Source organism: Oryza sativa, chromosome 5 (assembly GCF_034140825.1).
Source record: "Oryza sativa Japonica Group chromosome 5, ASM3414082v1".
Classification (NCBI taxonomy): Eukaryota; Viridiplantae; Streptophyta; class Magnoliopsida; order Poales; family Poaceae; genus Oryza; species Oryza sativa.
Genome location: NC_089039.1, coordinates 8,798,844 through 8,819,134, shown reverse-complemented (window position 1 = coordinate 8,819,134; position 20,291 = coordinate 8,798,844). Strand labels below are relative to the sequence as shown.

General features: G+C 39.4%; 2 protein-coding genes and 1 long non-coding RNA gene across 5 annotated transcripts in view; all 3 read left to right on the top strand.

Annotated features, from left to right (window-relative positions):
* Positions 1-2,677: 2,677 nt before the first annotated feature.
* Positions 2,678-7,265, top strand: LOC4338202 (uncharacterized protein At4g28440). The gene is made up of 2 exons (XM_015782267.3): positions 2,678-3,019; positions 6,886-7,265. The coding sequence occupies exons 1-2, from the start codon at positions 2,770-2,772 to the stop codon at positions 7,071-7,073; spliced, it is 438 nt and encodes a 145-aa protein (XP_015637753.1). The 5' UTR covers positions 2,678-2,769; the 3' UTR covers positions 7,074-7,265.
* A 3,567-nt stretch (positions 7,266-10,832) lies between these two features.
* On the top strand, positions 10,833-18,455 carry LOC4338201 (glucan 1,3-beta-glucosidase). Its single transcript, XM_015782243.3, has 9 exons — positions 10,833-11,095; positions 11,220-11,348; positions 11,470-11,664; positions 12,557-12,721; positions 13,686-13,855; positions 14,030-14,185; positions 14,743-15,095; positions 15,245-15,466; positions 18,150-18,455. Exons 1-8 carry the CDS (start codon positions 10,874-10,876, stop codon positions 15,430-15,432), a joined length of 1,578 nt encoding a protein of 525 aa, XP_015637729.1. The 5' UTR covers positions 10,833-10,873; the 3' UTR covers positions 15,433-15,466; positions 18,150-18,455.
* A 1,210-nt stretch (positions 18,456-19,665) lies between these two features.
* Positions 19,666-20,291, top strand: part of LOC112938951 (uncharacterized) — a 102,470-nt gene continuing 101,844 nt past the window's right edge. For all 3 annotated transcript variants that reach the window (XR_010741480.1, XR_003242209.2, XR_010741479.1), the window contains exon 1: positions 19,666-20,114. This is a non-coding gene — a long non-coding RNA (uncharacterized lncRNA). The remainder of the gene's footprint in view (positions 20,115-20,291) is intronic.

The following is a 20,291-nucleotide window of genomic DNA, read 5'->3' as shown; positions in this document are numbered from 1 at the left end:
TATATGAAACAATGAGTTTTAACAATTTGAACATATTTTTTTATTAAAATATAAAGGATAATTTCGTTGTTGCCCATACTTTAATGTACAATATTAATTTTGCCCCTATTTTTTATTTTCGTTTTTACCCCTACTGTTTTAAATGAATCAACCATAAAACAAATCAACCATTTACCCATGTTCCGTTAATTCTTGCTAATAGTGTTAAATGTGGGGGTAAAAAGACAAGTATAGTCTTAGATATTTTCCTTTACTTTTGACATAATCAAAATACAAATCTATTGATGCCATACTATAGCAATGATTTAATTTATCAAAAATTTGTGAAAGTTTGCCAAAATTTGGGTTAAAATTGAAAGTGGTGTACAAAAGTACCAAGAAAATATCTAAGGTATACTTGTCATTTTTACCCTACATTTAACACCGTTAGCAATAATTAACAGAATAGGGGCAAACGGCTGTTTCGTTTTAAAAAAGTAGGGGCAAAAACGAAAACTTAAAAACAGGGGCAAAAACAATATTGGACATCAAAGTAGGGGGCAAGAACAAAATTGCCCAAAAATATAATCATGTGATATTTTTGTTGTAAAGATTTAGTTGCAAAGAATATAATGGTGTGATTGAATCATAGATCGGATATGTAGTTTAGAAGAAAAAAAATATTTTGAAGATCACTACACGTATGCATGCATGAATGGAATGGAGGAAAAGGAAAAGGGAAAATTTGGAAAAATATGACGTAGTATGGTAGGAGAGAGAGTAAGAACATGTAGTTGTGTAAGTTTTGTAAAACACAATAAAAACATACACTGAAATATATCACCATAGCATATGAAAACTAAGTTTTAACTGTTTAAAACATATATTTTTCTTTCACTAAAATATAATCATGCGATGGTGTAATCGAATCGTAGATTGGATTATTAGTGTAGGAGAAAAACATTTTAAAGATTGATATTTGTATATATTGTTGGAGCAAAGGAGTAGTAGTACAGTAGTACATGTTTTATTTTTATTGGAGATGAGCTCTCGAAAAAGTTTCTTAGGATCGGTAGACCGATTAGCATTATTGTGAACAGTATGAGTGAAAATTCTGCAAAATTATGTGAAATTCATGTATTCTGGCGGCTTGTTTGGCAACTTAAGTGAAAATGATTGTGAGTTTAGATGAGAGAATTGATGGTGAGATTAATATGAGAATTTGATATTTAGTCTCAATATCTTGTTTGATAGATTTGGTGAGAATTGACATGGAGTTTAGTTGGAAACTAGATCTTAAATGAAAACAGATCGCGAATGCTTGTAATCGCCCGTCTGACCAAGATGGAAAAATCGGACACCACACCGATGCCTCCCACACTATACTTGCTCAGTCTAGAAAACTTTCGAATCAGTCCACCGATATGATAAATTTATCGGGTGCTTCTACCTGCAATCAACTACTCTCTCATTCCAAAAGTCTAAGTCCTATTTCTTTTTCATCAAGACCAAGAAGCAATTAATTCATTCACTATGTGATAAAACCAATGAACATACAACCAATAAGCATTAAAATGGCTTATTGGGTTCCTATCAAGAATTTAATTTAGCACATGAAGACTACAAATATGACTTAGATTTTTGGAAAAACTAAAAAATAAAATAGGTCTTAGACTTTTGGAAGAAGAGAGTAACTGCTAACTCAATTGTATTAACTATTCATTTCGACCATACATATGCATGTGTCAATCTTCATAATATTTTTTCTCCTAAACTACTTATCCGATCTAAAATTCGATTACACCGTTGTATTTATTGAATTAAATCTTTATAACAAGATATCACATGATTATATTCCGATTAAAACCATTAGTACTTCGTCTTTCATACGTTATAGCGACATGTTTCAGCGTCTGTTTTTATTGTGTTTCACAAAATTCACGGAAATACTTGCCACTGCCCTCCCATCTCTCTCCACACATCAATGATTGCATGCATGCATTTTAGCGATTTTTAAAATGATTTTTCTTCTAAACTACTTATCCAATCTATGATTCGATTACACCGTTATATTCGTTGTAATTAAATCTTTACAAGATGATATCGCACAATTATATTTTGATGAAAGAAAAATATATGTTTCAATCCGTAAAATCTCATTGTTTCATAAGTGATAGCGATATGTTTCAACGTGTATCTTCACCGTGTTAAATCTCATTGTTTCATAAGTGTTAGCGATATGTTTCAACGTGTATCTTTACCGTGTTTCATAAAAGTTTTAAATGTTTCAGCTGCTGTTTTTTTACCGTAAATAAGTTAATGTTTCACTCGTTGGTCAACTTCAACATTTGTTTCACTCGTTGGTCAACTACAACATTTGACCGTCCGATTTTTTTTTTTTAGAGATCAGGCGTTTGATGGGTAGTTTTCTCCGAAAACAGATGACTGAGATTTGTTTAGGTAGGATAAAGGTGAAATTCCCTTTCAATTACCAGCACATTGAAAAACCAAATAGAATCCTATATCCCTCTAACCTTTCAATCCCTTAAAAAAGACTCCTATCAACCAAACACACCCGGGAGAGTTGAAGGCAGCAGAAGTTTTTAGCGGGCTAATCGGCCTGATTTATGGGCCCAAATGAAGCCCACTACGACCAGCCACACCTCCTCTTCTTCTCCGAACTCTCAAGTCTCAACTCGTCCCCCGGCAAAATCCCCCGTGCTAGGGTTTCCGCAACCGCCTCCGCTGCTACCCACCCAACCTGCATTGCGACAGCGACGCGGCGCGGCCATGGCGACGGCGGCGAAGGGCGGAGAGAAGCCGGCGCTGAGGAAGCCGGTGTTCGTCAAGGTGGACCAGCTCAAGCCGGGCACCTGCGGCCACACCCTCACCGTCAAGGTCGTCAGCGCTAACCCCGTTCCTGCCCGTGGCCGTGCCGGAGGGGGCGGCCCGGCCGTCGGATCTCGCCCCGCGCGCATCGCCGAGTGCCTCGTCGGCGACGAGACCGGGGTCATCGTCTTCACCGCCCGCAACGAGCAAGGTGATGTTGCCTTTTTGACTTTGCGTTTCTACGAGTTTATTTGATTTTTGCAATGTTTGTTATTTGTTAAATTTTGCAATGTTTGTTATTTTGCGGATCTAACAAGAGCCGTCAAATATGTTTTCAGTTTAATAATTAGTGAATTACCATCGCTTTTTAGAGTCAACTGGATAACATGTTGACTCATGACTACTACGGAGTACTTGATATGACCAATCGCCTGTAGTCGACCAATCCAGACTATGACATTACGCAAATTGACATTTGGAATATCACAAGTATTGGTGAGTCACCAAATATTGATTTGTAGTTGACCAACCTTGCAGCTTCAGGACTCATAGGTGGCTGCCATTGCGCATTTTAAGAGAACTCTATTCATACCATAGCTAGGGTTCGATTCGAGAAATGCAACAACTCCTCTTCTTTTATCTAGTACGGAACACGACAAGAGAGAGTGCTCTTTCCTTCGAAAAATACCAAACTGTTCAGTCTTTTGAAGAAATGAGCAGGTGGAGGGTGGGAAATTTTTTGTATTTCATGGATTTGGGTCGAAAGGTGTTGTATTGATGGAAATTTTCTTACGTTTTATTCTTAAGAGTCAACCTGGCAGTAATCAATTTAGGGAAACGGGTGTATGAATAGATGTTAGAGAAAAGTGAGAAGAAAATGGGCATCACACTACCCTTCTGACCATGATAGCGTAATAAATCACTCATGTGGCTATCCTTATTGCAGATTGTCATTTGCTGCATCATCATACATGAACCTTCCGTTAGTGGCATAATTTGGCTAATAGTAAATTCATGCGGGCATGCCAAATTATTTGGATTAGCTGTTACAATGTTAAGTAGTTTAATTGAAAGATGACTAAATGTATGTGTGCAGTGACATACTGGTCATGTGTGCAAACTACTAGGGAGCTGTAATATTTGACCCAGGATGGGTATTGCATCGATGCAACTGGGTAGAGAGCTGTAGTATTTGACCTAGCATAGGTATTGTATCGATGCAGGCTGCATCGATTCAATACATATGCTAGGTGCATACTACAGCTCCCTAGTAGTTTGCACACATGACCAGTGGTCTCTGCACACATACATTTAGCCATCTTTCAATTAAACCAATCAATGTAACAGCTAATCCAAATAATTTGACCTGCCCGCATGACCTAACTATTAGCCAAATTATTCCACTAACACATTCATTTCATATTTACTACTCCCACTGTTCCATAACATAAGGGATTTTGGGTGGATGTGACACATCCTAGTACAATGAATTTGGCCAGAACGTCTTTCCAGATTCATTGTAATAGGATGTGTCACATCCACCCAAAATCCCTTATATTATGGGACGGAGGGAGTACTGTTCAGATTGTAAGTATTGGCAACTTATATTCCCTCTCTTGTCTCAAACGGAGATGGAGGGAGGCACTCATCCTTAGCGTAAGGACTTCCAGTGTCTGGCTCCTTTGGGACTGCCTCCACCCACCAGCAGTGGGACCCTCCTTGCCATGTTCCTACTAACCTTTCCTCCAGTGTTTTTTCTAGATTTGATTTTATTTTCTTCAAAATCAAAGCCACTAGAGAGGGAGATGGGCATGCACAGTGAGCACCAGTACCTAGTACTGTTGTATAGTGAGCCTGTCCCTCCTCTCATCTCCCTCCTGTTCAGCTATGAACTTTTAAAGGCTGATTATCAGCTTATCACCTTTCTCTGTCCCAGTTACTTGACTTACTTCATGTCTTCACCAGATGACGGTGGTGGTAGCAACTGCTTATTTATTGTCTCTTTCCCCAACTATTTTTTTAGATATTATCTCTTATTATTGCCTCCCTCATCGAGGGCTTTGATGGATGCTTGAGCATACTGTCTACCAACTGGCCATGTTCTGGCTAGATATGAGTGTCATCCACAATGTCAACTGATCAAACTGAATTCACGAAGGGAAAACACTGCCAGGGAAAATAGCCATGCAATGTCGGCTGCTAGAGAAAGCAGTATAGCACAAAGAATTAGACTGGGAGGAAGAGCATTGGAAAGGGAAAATTGATAAATTCTTTCTTCATTGCTCTGCAATATCAACTCTATGGCATGCTTTATAGACTAGTTGCTAGCACTCAGTAACAACTCATATGAATAGCAAAGATAATTAGCCAACTGACAGATAACTGAACTAACTAACAACTCAATTATACTCTTCTCTATAACCCTAATCTCCCAATTCTGTGGTTGCATACATGGGTCTTGGAGGCATTGATGTTGGTAATCGATCAGATGGTTGGGTATGCCGAGGTGTTCCATGCCTTGGTTAGATGAATGCTGGAGATTTCAATCAAAACATTCAGCACAAACCAGCAAGCCCAGTTGCTTGGTGTTGGTGGTGGTGATTACCAAGGACTGACAGCATGCTTTCAACGTTGGCTCAAGATTCATCTTTTGTCTTGTACTTTTAGAGACTGCTGTCCCTGTTGTAATGTGCTCTCTGGTCTGTGTGATGTGTGTACTTGTGCTGCTATTGTTATCCTAGTTCCTTTTAGGGATCTCTCTCCCCTTGTTTAGTTTTAAAAACACTTCCATTGTTTCTATGGTCTGATTTTGAGGTTTCTCTCTAATTTCTACTTGGTCAAGTATATTGTTGAACAACGTGTAGTGGGCCTTTGGCTGTTAGGCAAACTAGATCTTTTTGGCAGTGTGGGCTGCCGATTTAGTGTTTTCACATTGCCTATTCCTAGGACACGGTCTAAATTCTCTGTGTAGGCCTGTAGGGAACCTTGGTCATATAATTCTTGTGGCTGCAGTGCGCACAGCCTAGATTAATCATAACTTAATATAACTATAAATGGTTAGTATTTACTTTGGCAGTATCGGGTATTAATTGAGTATTTGAGTTAGCTACCTAAAGGATACCTTGGCTTTATAGCTCATTTTAATTAAAAGGTGGGGATGAAAATTCAAGTTGTTCTGAAATTGATTTATTTGATATACCATTTGGAACTCGTTCCATTCGTATGGTGCTCAACTTTTAATCTCTTTCCTTTAGTGTTGGGGGTATGTATAATGACCTGACCCTTTCAGGCTGTATATTTGGACAAATTCCTTTTGGCATTCCACTCATGAGAAGTTTTCCATTCTTATTGTTTTCTGAATTTTTAGTGTCTAATTTGAGACACATGGTTTTTTATTCATTTCTCAGCATACCATAGTAGGCCTTTTTAACCGTTTTAAGGGCAAATGAAAAAAAAGTTAACCTCTCTTTCCAAGAAAGCCTATCTTTTAAGGCAAAATGGAAAAAAAAAGGGTACCATCTATTTTCCAACTCCCTCTCTACGGTGTGGTGTAAGAACAAAAATAGGGTTCTGAAAAAAAAGATATTAAAAGAAAAGGTTGACTTTCAAAATCAATTTTGTGTGTAGCGGAAAGGAGTTGCTGTTTCTTCTTTTTCCTATGGAACATCTACTGATAAGAATATGAAATTGTTAATAGCAAGTAATTATTGCCTTGCATGGTCTAAGTCTATGGATATACCAAAAAAAACGCTTATACAATTTCATCTACTTGGCTGAAATGTGGATCAAAATTGGTGTTTTTCTCACTTGCATAAGCACAAGTTAAAACTAAATGCTGACCTTAACAGATGCTGGACACTTATCCCTTTTTTTTCCAAAGTAATTGGATGGCATGTATTTTGGTGCTACAGAAGTACTTAAAAGAACACTAAGATGAACTACAATTGCACTGTATAGGGGAAGCAGATTTGGAGATTTTTCGTGCTTTTAAATTTTAGTCACTAATCTCTCTTTCGAGATATGAAGTTTTGAAGTGCTTGAGCTCATTTTTTTGTGCTTTTGGTTCTACTTTTGCAGTGGACATGCTGATGCCAGGAAATACAGCAATCTTGCGGAATGCGAGAATCGATATGTTCAAGGGCTCAATGAGGCTTGCTGTCGACAAGTGGGGACGTGTGGAGGTTACAGAGCCTGCCAGTTTCGCCGTGAAAGAAGACAATAACCTATCGCTTGTTGAGTATGAATTGGTTAACGTGCCAGAGTGATTGTTCCATCAAAGTTTCTACTGCTAGCATAAAAAGGGAATGCCAAACTTGTAGTGATTTTTGTTTAAAAGATCGTAGGAGGGGCTATGGCGTTTTGTTAAGAGTTCTCAATCAGTGAAATTCATATAAAATCCTTGTGTGTGCACCCATCAAGTTGCTTATTCTCGTGACCTGATAATCGTATTGCTGCTAGTTGTGGGTGTGATTACCGAAGCTGCAGGACAGGCAAGATGCAAATGCAACCGTCTCAGCAACAATTTTCTCCGGCTTTTACTCTGGTTTATGACCAATACTGTCGTGTTACATTACCTACCGTCTGCAAGCAAGCAGGGGTATGTTACTACAGTAGAATGACATGTTAGATTGCTACTAGTACTTGCTAGTAGTTGGCTACAGCATCTTGCTCATCCTGCTTAGCTGAAAGGCAGAAGCAACCAAGATCTTAGGCCAAAAGGCAGTGACCAGCCAGCCGGTAGTGTACAGCAGCTATGCTCGTGAAACGCAATTGTCACATCCCCTTGGCAACCAGGCAGAATAGCCAAAGTTTCTTCTCACTCACGGAAGCATCCATCCAAGTGCGCACGCGCACGGTAAAGAAGGTACACGCCATGGACGGACCATGTTTCCATGTAACATTGTCCGTGAAGATGCCATTGCCAGCCATCGTCTTATACTCTTATGATGCGATCGATATATCCGTTGCAAATGGAGTTATCTGAGGGAGCCTTTGTAGCAGAGATTGGTACCACGATCTACTATTTTCATCCTACGGAGGCGGTAACTAGTCATACCACAAATTGTTTGGAAGAAATTTCAAGCAGAGGTACTCCCTCCGTCGCTAAATATTTGACGCCATTGACTTTTTTAAACATGTTTGATCATTCGTCTTATTCAAAAACTTTTGTGAAATATGTAAAATTATATGTATACGTAAAAATATATTTAACAATGAATCAAATGATAGGAAAATAAATAATAATTACTTAATTTTTTTTAATAAGACAAACGGTCAAAAATGTTTAAAAAAGTTAACGGCGTCTAATATTTAGGGACGGAGGGAGTAAAAATTAGAGGAGAAAGCCAGCCGAAAATATCATCAGGATCAGCTTAATTCCATAGCACGATAACCTGATAAGCATGGATCGAAGTTGGAATCGGATAACCCCGATGAACAGAGCTTAGCTTCGCCCTTGCTAAAACAACCATTTTATGGGGAGGTTACTTACACTGATCATATCAATTAGCTGAATTCTCCTGAAATGTTTACATACGCATAAAGTTAAAATATATCGTTGTAGAATGTGGTTAGCACTGCTATTAGAGTTTATGAATTGAGTACTTCTATGAACAAATGAGATGTAGTATGTTTTTTTAGATAACGAAAAATATTACATTTCCGGTCTCTGCACTATTGCAACCGGACATAAATCACATCAATAGGACTGTAGGGAAGGGACACATGTGGCATGTTCGTGATCCACTAAGGTGAAGGTTCATAGCCCCAAATCCGCAGCCGCTACAGTCTCATGATATCAGATTGACAAATATGTAAGTTCATTGACTAGATTGTGGGTACTTACCATACCATGTCCTTATGACATATCACTAAAACCTGCAATTTCACACTAAATTGGAACTTTTCTAATGAGTAAAGATTACTAGGGAGACTATGGGTATCAGGTGTGTATATGACCCGTATATCCGATTACTATAGGAGGAGACCATAACTATGGTATTTGTAATTGTATATGTCTTAGTTGCTAGAGTTTTCCTATCGGTTATGCCCTGCCCATGACGGCGTTGGAAGTGGAGCAGGGGATGAGAGAGTAGAGAAGATAGATGGGAGTAGATCGGATCAATTGCTTGTGTTATTCATAAATCAGTAGCCCTTAAATAGGCTTACAATGAACTGAATTACCGCTAATGAGGAAACAACTAATTAACTTAATCCTATCCATGCAAGCGTGATCACTGTTCCTTGTTCGGCAATTGCGGAGCTAACTCATGAGCCGTCGTTCTAAGCGCCGTCCTCTGCCATCTTCTTGTGATTATTGCGTTCGTAGACCATACCGACCATAACAAGTAGAATATTACTTCTTATCGAGAGAGTTTGAACCTGTCTAAACCTTTATTCGTACAATTCATTCACTTTAAGACCTCATATGTTACATCTTTTATTATTGTCGATATAGAACATCGATAATTACTCTGCTCGGTTCCTAACTTCTTTTTTTTTACGATCGCTTCCATACGTTAAGTTACACATAGCTTCGCCCATTGACGATGCACATCCAGAATGGATGTAGTGGCCGGCTTTTAATCAATTTTATTTTTTTAAAGAAATACGTCTTCTTACGTCGAGCCAAGATTCTACTCCATCCTCCAGGAATGTCGCTGATGACGATAAACAAATCCCTTCATACACTATGGTTGTTAGTGGATCGAAATATATTATGTGATCCAAATTCCAAGCCGATACATCGTCGGTTTGTTTGCTGCTCACCATCTTTATCTTGCTTGTGGTTTACGTGGCGACCAGGCTACAACAAAAATGGAGATCGATCGAGACCCATGACTCATCAATCAACTTAACAGTGGATGCCTGATTTTCTCAGTAGTTGATGGAAAACCCAAAACCCAGTCGCCCTCTCTGACAAGGACAACCTCCCATGCTGGTCACCGACGCACTTAAGTGCCCTAATCATTAGGTTCACACTACGAGAGGAACCCCTTTAGCAATACATATATGTATTGAAAAAGTGAAAATAAACATTGCTAGGCTCTGTATCAACGCATTTAATATGCGTTGCCTATGCTACTGTTGCTAGCACCAATAACAACACATACACAATCGTTGGTAACATGTAAGCATAAACGTTGCTAGTTAGCAACAAAGTAAATAGTTTTCAGCCATACTTGTATGCGTTGGCAGTTTCGGTGATGAACAATTCTATATAATCCTTGCAATGGCTATAATCAAGTTGCACCAACACTAATAAGTATTGCAATATAGGCAACTATTCATTCCAGCATGCCTTTGCACAATTATCTTGTTGGGTTAGAGGCCCGTAAACTCAAATGATGTACACATGAGAAAAACCAAGTCATTCATAAAACTAATTGTAATTAAAGAGAATTTTTTGTATTACATGGAAAATCATCCTCATAAGTCATGACATTAAATTTTGTTCAGAACATCATGCACAAATGTAATCTAAACTATAGAAAAAAAACATGCATATGAAGTTGCCACTATCATTGCCACCATCTTCCACATTACAGTCATCATCATATTCACAAGGGATCTTTAGATGACAGTTGTCCACCTTGCAGTAACCATATTGTCCCAGATCATGATCCATTTATCTTGTCAACTTGTAACAGAAAAAAAAACAACCATTGATACAACATTGGAAGAAAGAAGACCACATCTAAAGAAATTGAGAAATAGCACCGTACAAAAATTGCTGGCCACGCAATATCAAGTCCTACGACATTGCCAATAATTTTGTAGCCTTTGTATGGCCTGATCATCTAGCTCTGTTCCTTATGGATGATTGGATAGAACACAAACAATTGATATATAAATTAAATATTGTGTATTATAAACTAACAAAAAAAGAGTTCAGAAAAAGTTATCTAAATAATGCTGATGTATATTATTTTTAGAGAAATTATGGTACCGTAGTACGGATAATCCAGACTGAAAAGAACACGCTCTTACACCCATATAAGCAAGCAAGCAAGCAAGCAGAGAGCAAAACAGAGCAGAGCAGGTTGTGAGCCAGCACTGCATCAGCATGATGAGCAGTCGTCTTCTCAAACGCGCCTGCCTCCTCCTCCTCGTCTCGTCATGGCTATGCTCCCTCTCCGACGCCAAGAGGAAGACGCCACCCTCGCCGCCGCCGCCGCCCTCCTCCTTTGGCCTCCCCGTCCGGGCGGTGTGCCTCGGTGGCTGGCTCGTCACGGAGGGCTGGATCCTCCCCTCCCTCTTCGACGCCATCCCTAACAAGGACCTCCTGGTATGGCCGTCTCGCCGCCGCCGCCGCCGCCATGTCCACGAATGAGTCCGACCATGACCTCTGTTTCGTTCTTTGGTGGTGCCACCGCGCCGCTCCGGCATAACGCCGAACACATTGATTGCAGGACGGCGCGCAGCTGCAGCTCAAGGCCGTGGCGGCGGGCGCGTACCTCACCGCCGCCGACCAGGGCGGCGCCGCGGCGGTCGTCGCCAACCGGACGCAGGCGGCACCCTCCGCCTCGGAGACCTTCAAGGTTAGCCTCGCCACCGCCGCCGCCGCCGCCGCCGCTGGCTCGCCGGAGTACGGCGTGTGAGTGACTTTTGGTCTCACCGGAGTAAAAAAATCACATCACATGCATGCGATTGCACGAGCAGCTGTGGCGGATCAACGAGACGACGTTCAACTTTCGGGCGTCGAGCGGCCGGTTCGTCGGCGCCGGGAGCGACGGCGGCGCGGCGGTGGTGGCGGTGGCCGCCGCGCCGGGGCCGTCGGAGACGTTCCAGGTGGTGCGCGACGACGGCGACAAGAGCCGGGTGCGGATTAGGGCGCCAAATGGGCACTTCTTGCAGGTAATTTATTTAATTAATTAATTAATCAGATAAGAAACCGTGCGCACTGACATTCATAATGGCACGCGTGTTTATGTGGAAGAAGCACTGCCTAAGAGGAGCTACACCATTGTACTTCTTTTTTTTCGCGATTACACGAAAGACACACATACCAGGGTTGGAAATTTCGGACCGAAATTTCTCATTTCAGTCCCCTCCAATACGATATTACTTCGGCTGAAATTTTTTATTTTTTTCATAAATTTTGGTAATATTTATTCAAATTCAACTAAATTTTGTTTAAAATATTAGAAATTTTGGACCGAAATTTTCGAAATTTCGGCATTTCGGCGAGGCCCGATCAAATCGGCCTAACCGATAGGATTAACCCTGGCACATACACATATCTGGTATGAACGCATACGTAATTTTTAACATGCTTTAGAAAAAGGAATGTGCCAAACCACTGATCTCACTAAATATTTATACAAACGCATTTAGGCGTGTAGTGTTGTGGACATCAATGTTCAAACTTTTACGTGGAAAATCATATACTCACGACTTCATCATCACACCAATTCTACCTTTTTTTAATATGCTTTTTTAAATAATGCATATATCACGGTGTGAAGAGGCAGAGAGTTTTTTTCTATTATCTGAAATCTTGGTTTCGTATATTATCTGAAATCTTGGCTTCTTACTTAATAGTGGTCGTATTTAAAAACTTAACATCCATGTACTCAATTTGATTAACACACTATAAAGTTACATGGTGAATACTAGGCATCACCCTACTTCATATTAAGTGAACATGTACAATGTGGTGAGTACATGCTGTTGTACAATGCCCCTCCTATTACAATTACAATTACTCCTTGTTAAACAACACGTGACATTTCGGTTAATTTGGCAGATAGCATTGGGATCTAACTCAGTGACAGCAGATTACTACGGTGAAAGCACAAGTTGGGGAGACGATGACCCATCAGTATTTGTAGTAACAAAAGTTTTGGAGCTGCAGGGAGAGTACCAGATTTGCAATGGCTATGGTACAGCCAAGGCTACACCAATACTCAGGGTAAGATATCTCACAACCCAAGGGCCCCACTTGTCATGAAAATAGGCTTATCTTCTTGTTGATACATAGCTAATGAATCATGATATAGCATATACTTACTTGTTTCCTTAATTATATGATTTGGAATGGTCCATACTTCAGGGATATGTCTGTTTTGTTTTTTGTTGTATCTGATGTCAATGTCTATAGGGGAGAGGAAAGAAACAAGAAAACAGTAGTAGCAAGCAATCAATGCAACCGATATATAGCCCGGTGTTTACTTTGAGTTTGGAAGAAATTGTACAAATCCTGACATGCATGTGAGAGATCAGTGATCACATATGAGTTGCAAATTGCATCTATGCTATGATTACCTCTTGTACAATTCCGGTGGGCCAATTACAGGTGGAATAGTGTTTATCTTATCTGAAAGGACCTGAAATTTACTAGGCATGCAAACATGACTCCATTCTAAACTTTTTTCTTTTTGATAATGAAATTTAATCCAATATCCGTGTACATCATCATAAACTACAGAGAATTGAAGCACTCCTGTGCATCCCAAATGTGTGAAGGGGTCTGTTCATTACTACTTGGCACTTGCAGAATTCAGAGTAAAATTTTCACATACATATGCTGAGTTCAGCTTGCTTGAACGAAACTATCTTGTTTTTGTCTTGCGTTCTGTCCCGTCAAAGATTGCCAATCCAAACACTATGATTTGGTCCCAATTTTGTTGTCATAAGTGAAAGCCGAGGCCTTAGCTTGTGTGTCTGAATGATTGAGGGAACCAATTCATTAAATGATTATTGGCACTGGTCCTATATATGCCAAACAGTAGCATGATTTCTTTTTCTGAAATTTAGTAATAGACCCAGCAAAATCAATGAAAATATGTTTGCACGATTATGGTTGCTTTGTACTGATGAATTGGGATCATTTTCACTTCAGTTTTGTGAATCAATTATATATTATTTTCTGGCAGAATCATTGGAGCACATACATAGTCGAAGACGACTTCAAGTTCATCTCAGCAAGCGGGTTAACAGCAGTGCGAATTCCAGTTGGATGGTGGATTGCGAGTGATCCCAATCCTCCGGCTCCATATGTCGGAGGATCCCTGCAAACCTTGGACAATGCCTTCAAGTGGGCAGAGTAAGTCTTCACAAAATTAAATCACAATTTTGTAGCTTTAAATCGACTCAAGTAAAGTAAAGATCAACAAATGTTCAGATCATGAGCTAATCTGAACATTTCAGATTGTGAATTCGTTGTAAGGATTGTTATGAATATTCAGATTGTGAGCTAATCTCTTGTATCTGAATATAGGAAGTACAAGCTGGGCGTTATTATTGATCTCCATGCGGCTCCCGGGTCGCAGAACCCATGGGAGCATAGCTCATCCAGAGATGGCACGCAGGAGTGGGGAACATCTGATGCTAACATCGCAGAGACAGTGCAAGTGATCGACTTCCTCGCATCCAGGTCAGGGTTCTCATCTTTCACAAGGGAAATTTTTCTCACCAGTGCCAAAATCATAATTTAAATTGTTCAAACTTTTGTAGTCACTAAATATTTATAGATCATTTCTATGCCAGAAGCAACACACTTTGAGAATTTTCAAAGCAAATTGGCAGATTTCATTCAGTAAAAAGAAAAAAAAATCCATTCTGAAGTGATGAGCATGTTGATTTACAATGGACAGAAATATTCAGAGTTCTGGAAATTTCAGATATTTCAGTCCGAATCACAAACCTTTTCAAGGTCTGCTACTGAACAGTGAACAGTGAGGCAGATGTTGTAAGATAATGAACAGTAAGCCAGATATCGCTGCCATGAATTTCCTTAGATATTTCAGGACAGCAGATCTTTCATTAGCATGTAGTCTAGCAGTGAATCAAAACATACAGAACTGCGGAACTTTAAGATGTTTCAGTTCAATTCGAATCACAATTCGTTGCATGATCTGATACTGAACAGTAAGCCCCATTTTGTCATGATGAATTTCCTCGTACTGTTTTAATTCACCTTGACGTCAATAGGTACGCAAAGAGCCCAAGCCTCCTGGCAGTGGAGCTGATGAATGAACCGTTTGCACCCCGTGCCACCTTGGAGAGTCTGATGAAGTACTACCATGATGGATACAACGCCGTCAGGAAATACTCATCGACGGCTTACGTCATCATGTCGAACCGTCTGGGACCGCATGATCCAACTGAGTTTCTTCAATTTGCCAACGGCTTCCCCCGTGCCGTCATCGATGTGCACTACTACACGGTGTTCAATGACCTGTTCAATAACCTGACTGTGCAGCAGAACATTGATTTTATCAAATCAAACTTCTCAAGTGAGCTAAAAAATGTCACAACACAAAATGGCCCTCTCACCTTTGTGGGTAAGTAATAATTCTTTTTGGGTGAAAAGAGAGCTTTATTAATTACTCAAGAAACTGGTATAATTATTTTGCATTAGGATTCCTAAAAATTTCTAAAATAATGGTAGTAAGCAATCTAACATAATATGAGATATGTTCTTTTCCTGCAGGAGAATGGGTGGCTGAGTGGAGAGTACCCAATGCAACAAAGGAAGAGTACCAGAGATATGCAAAGGTGCAGATGGATGTTTATGGGCAGGCCACCTTTGGATGGTCCTATTGGACTCTCAAGAATGTTAACAACCACTGGAATCTAGAGTGGATGATCAACAATGGCTACATCTCCTTGAAAACCTAACAACTGACATGCCTCTAGCTGCCATTGTTACGAGGTACTGGCTCCGTCCCAAAATATAACAATCTAATAGACATAGATTAGACTTTTTCTATTAATAAAAATCTGGATAGAAAGTATGCCCAGATTTATTATAATATAATATATCTGGGTTGTTATATTCTCGAATGGAGTAGCCAAATTTTTTGAGACGAATAAATTGGGCCACATAGATCAGTGAGATTTTACCGTAATGGGAAGATGCAATGTTTTGTTAGACCACTTGCCACCTCACTTTTTAGTATCAGAATATACTATAACTATTTCTGCTTGACATAAGCGCATACCATTTGCACAAGAAGTTTGATAACACAACTAAGAATTCATGGGATGAAATTATGAAGAATTCACAAGGTATCTACTCTAGAAAAACGGTTCATAAATAACAAAACTCTGATTAAAGTACACTGAGGCCATCCAAATGTGAATTATCATAATTACACATCTGCATGTCTTGTTTCCGGGAACTTAATAAATTAATCTACGGCCGTAGCTTGAAATCCATGCTGAATATATTCTTGGCTTTCTTCAACTTCTCCCAAGGAAAGCCGTGAAGAAAAAAAAAGGGTAAAAAGAATGTTTTAACTTCACTCTGTATTATATAATTGATTTATTTTGGTTAAATTGCTAATGCGCATCAATCAGAGACTACCTTATCTTGACCTGCTGCAACTTTGTTGCTTTTGCTCGTAATGACTTCATAATACCATCTATCGCTGGTTTCCTGGTTGAACAGGAAAATTCAGACAAATTCATTATTCCAATTATAAATCCATATCATATCCGTAACTCAAATAAATTAACAGAACTTATAAAAATTGCCCCAAAAAAATGTCTGATCAACATACTCTATTTTTTGGTTCTTCCCTTGTTTTTGCTGATTTGAGGTGCCACCTAATGCTTCCTGTGTAACAAGTACAATGAAGTTGGTATGAGAGGAAAAAAAAGAGAGTTTATAAAGCGACATGAAAGCAGAAAAAGAAAAAAAATTATGGTCGCCTCTCCCTTCCTTCTCATGTCGCAGAGACTGTATAGCAAATTTAATTTGCTCGATCTCGAGCTTCAGATCACGATATTCCTTGTCTAGACGTTCCTCCTGTATGATCGTAAAGGGTCTTTCCTACCTTAAAAGGTAGCCAATGATGTGAGGGGCTTCTCCACTACGTATATGTTAGGTCCCTTGTTTTTCTACAACCAATGTGAGACTATTCAACACCTCCTTATCACCTAATTAATCAAAGAACACAACATAGAAGAAAAAAAGACCGTTAAATAAATATCAAGACTAAAATTATATACAATAATTACTTATGGTGGGAAAGCATCTATCACTGCAATGAATACTCGATCATGCATATTTGCTAGGAGCCAGGAAACGTTTAGAGCACAGACAAATTTAAGTATGTGACCATATCGAGTGTTTGCTATTATTGTTCTGTTTTCAATCACCATAATAACCCAGTACTAAATATGTCCACTGAACTTACAGATATATTCCTGAAACCGTACTTATGATAAAATACCTCAATGAAACCAATTTATTCTAGATGTTCTTGTCGTAGTAATCATGATCAATGCAAATTAAGCATAAAATGATTAATTATATATGCAAATTAAGTGTGCAAAGGTAATAATGCGTGCCATATACATATTGGAGAAACTACTTAAGCGATGCGATGCGATGATACTCACGTAAGCGATGCGACGCTACCCAGGTCTAACACGCTGAGGACGAGATAATCACTCAACGCAGAGAACGGTTTGCTCATACTGCTTCAAATCATCCTCTTTTAAAAGTGAAAACAATTAATTAAGTATAACAAGCTTTAAATCACCCTCTGTTAAAAGTGAAAACAAATATTGAGTATAACAAATCCAAATAAATTTAGTACATGCAAACCATTCATCTCATCCTCGATTTAAATAATTCAGAACAAGTAATTAAGATCTACAAATCCAAAATTAGTCTAACCAATAAGTCAATAACATAAACGTTGCATGGAGAGGCTTTATTATGCCGGTGGGGACATGGCTACTGAAACTGCTGAAGAGCTGATACTACTCCGTCCATCATAATATGATATAATTAAGGCGTCCACATATTTTAAGATTTCACCTTTAAAACATTTTGATATTTTACTTGCTATAAATTATATTATTGGATTGACATTTGAATTTACTTTCATATGATTATAATTTTGTTATTACAAACCTTATAATATATGAAAAATTATAAGACAAGAATTAGTTTTGGAGATCACTGTATCAAGGTTGATCATGCCTTATATTATGGGATAGAGAGAGTATAATCCTTCTATACACAAATGATTGGCACATATAAGCAATTTTTATCACAGCTACTTGCCATGGAAAAAAAAAATCCAGACATTTTTGTGAGCTTGTCATAAAGTTAGCTGAATACCGTTGCTGCTTTATATCCTGTTAACTATAAAGAACCAAGTATTGTAAGTATTGATCTGCCAGCAGAGTATCTACTTGTTTCATCGAACTATTATTCTGGCATTCAAATATACTTAACTAATGTGTGATTGTCTATTGTCGCCCCAATTGGACATTTTTGTGCATAATTTTTGAAGTTGTCAATATGCCTACGTCATTGTCAATTATCTCTGCTGCCTTTTGTTTGATCGGTTAATTATTAACAGTCTCATCCAATGCAGGTAATCTCGATGTCTGGAGGATGTTGCTTATCTCTCTTAGATTTTACTTCTGGTTAAAAATGTCTTGAAAGGAGCCGTATTCATGTTGAGTTTTCAAGTTGAACTGCTGCATGGAAGTTCTCCGTAGTTTTGATGTCGAATGTATGCACCACTTATATTAAATTATGTCATATGAAGTCAGAGTTGGAACTTGTAAGCTTGATTTGTCATGTTTCACAACATCTCGTATCATCGTATCAGGTGAAGTTTCTTCTAAGTGGAAAGCTGTAACATCCTGAAAATTAACTATTTTCTAATTATGCATTATGCCGATTCTTATGTTTTCAATAACCTTTTGAACCTAGGAAAATATAATTAGAGAGACCTCCTAGAACTAACTTGCATAAAATCCCTCTCCGATATTTAACTTCTGTTGTGTTTTTCATTTAAAAATATATTTGGTTAAATTGAGGTATTTCTTGATTTGGTTTTAAATTAAAACCTTCTTTCGATGCAATTCCTTTTATTCAAATTTAGTTCGAAAACCCTTTTCATTTGTATGAATTATGGTCCAAGAAAACCCTCCAAACCAACTATGTGCAATTCTAACTTTAATTGGAATTAATTGTCGACCCATCCTTTGATTCTCGATCCAAATATCCAAATCCTTTCTTTTAATCTAGCCACCAATTTAATTCTTGTGGCTTGATTTTCTTCTCGGCACAATAAATATTATTATTGCAAATATTATGAATAATTGCTCTTGTGTTAAGAAAATAGATTATATCTTTGTCATCCAAATTTCCTATTAGCCTCAAACAATTTTTTGAAACCCATGCCATATATTTTGAGGCTAAAACCCTACTTATCCTTCTCCAATTATCTTCTTCCCACCTTCCTATTTACACATTCAATTTTATTCATATATCCCTTACCCTTTCATTTGAGCGCATCAAATAAATTCCATTATATGCTACCTCTAAAATATTGCACTCAAATAATTAGGAAATCTCTCTTTGGAAATTATCTCCAAAATAAATTCATCTCAAAGGTTAGCCACTTAAATTTCTTCCAAATATTAATTTGGATTTAAACTCCATCCCTCAATTCCCTACACAAATTAGAAAGCCTTCCTATTCATTTGGGCCGAATTTTCTCTCTCTTCCTTCGGCCCAGACCAGCCCAAGTCGGCCCAGCCCCTCCCACTCAAGCCGACTCCCTGCTCCTCCTCCCGTGGGCGCTTCCAGGCGCCGCCACCGTGCGCCATTACTGCCGCCGTGCACGACTCAGCTACCGCCGCCGCCATCTTGCCGTCGACGCGAAGGAACCGCCACCCGACGTCAGCTACACTTCATTCCGCCGACGTCAGCAACTGGGACGAACCGCCATCGTCGGCCAATAAGAGGACAGAGCCGGCGCCGTCATTCTTTTCTCCACGTCGCTGCAGCCGTGTCCTCATCGACCTTCCCCTCTAAACCGCCATCAGCCACCGCCTCTCGCCGCCTATAAATATAAGGCGAGCCCTCCCCTTTTCTCCACACATCAACAGAGCCTCGAGCTCCCTTTCTCTCTCTCCATCCATGGCCGATCGTCGACGCCGTCGGTCGATCTCCCCATCCGTAGCTCCACCTCTCCTATCCTCGCGCCACCGGCTTCGCCTCCATCCGGCGAGTCCGTTTTTCCCCTTTCCCCTCTTCCTCCACCTCTAAGTCAACCCACCACCGCCATCATCCATGCCGGCTCGAGGTGAGCCCTTGCCGCCGCCGTTCCGGCTATATATCTCTCCCTCTCGGCCAGCCACCGACCTCCCCGGGTGCGCGTCGCTCGGGAACACGCGTGGCCGCTGCCGTCGAGGCCGTTCATCCACCGGAGCATCGACGCCCCTCCTCTCCCTTCTCTCTGTTTGCTCGGCTGGAAGAGAAAAAGAAGCAGAAGAAGGAAGGAGGAAGAAGAAAGAGAAAAGAAGAAGAGACAAATAACTGACAGGTGGGCCCCTGTACAGTACTATTTCGTAATTTCCCTATTTAATTCAAATTCTATTCTTTAGAAGCCCATATCTCATAAACCGTAGATCCGATTCCAGTGAAACTTAGACCTAAATTCATCTAAATTCAAAATCTACATTTTGATATCAAATTTGCTATTTTAAGATTTTATTTGAAT

What these genes read in the sequence shown, in the direction of transcription:
- LOC4338202 (XM_015782267.3), top strand. Translation starts at nt 2,770, where the DNA reads ATGGCGACGGCGGCGAAGGGCGGAGAGAAGCCGGCGCTGAGGAAGCCG. An exon ending in CACCGCCCGCAACGAGCAAG is followed by an intron (nt 3,020 to 6,885) that starts GTGATGTTGCCT and finishes CTACTTTTGCAG; the next exon opens with TGGACATGCTGATGCCAGGA.
- LOC4338201 (XM_015782243.3), top strand. Translation starts at nt 10,874, where the DNA reads ATGATGAGCAGTCGTCTTCTCAAACGCGCCTGCCTCCTCCTCCTCGTC. An exon ending in TCCCTAACAAGGACCTCCTG is followed by an intron (nt 11,096 to 11,219) that starts GTATGGCCGTCT and finishes CATTGATTGCAG; the next exon opens with GACGGCGCGCAGCTGCAGCT. An exon ending in ATCGACTTCCTCGCATCCAG is followed by an intron (nt 14,186 to 14,742) that starts GTCAGGGTTCTC and finishes TGACGTCAATAG; the next exon opens with GTACGCAAAGAGCCCAAGCC.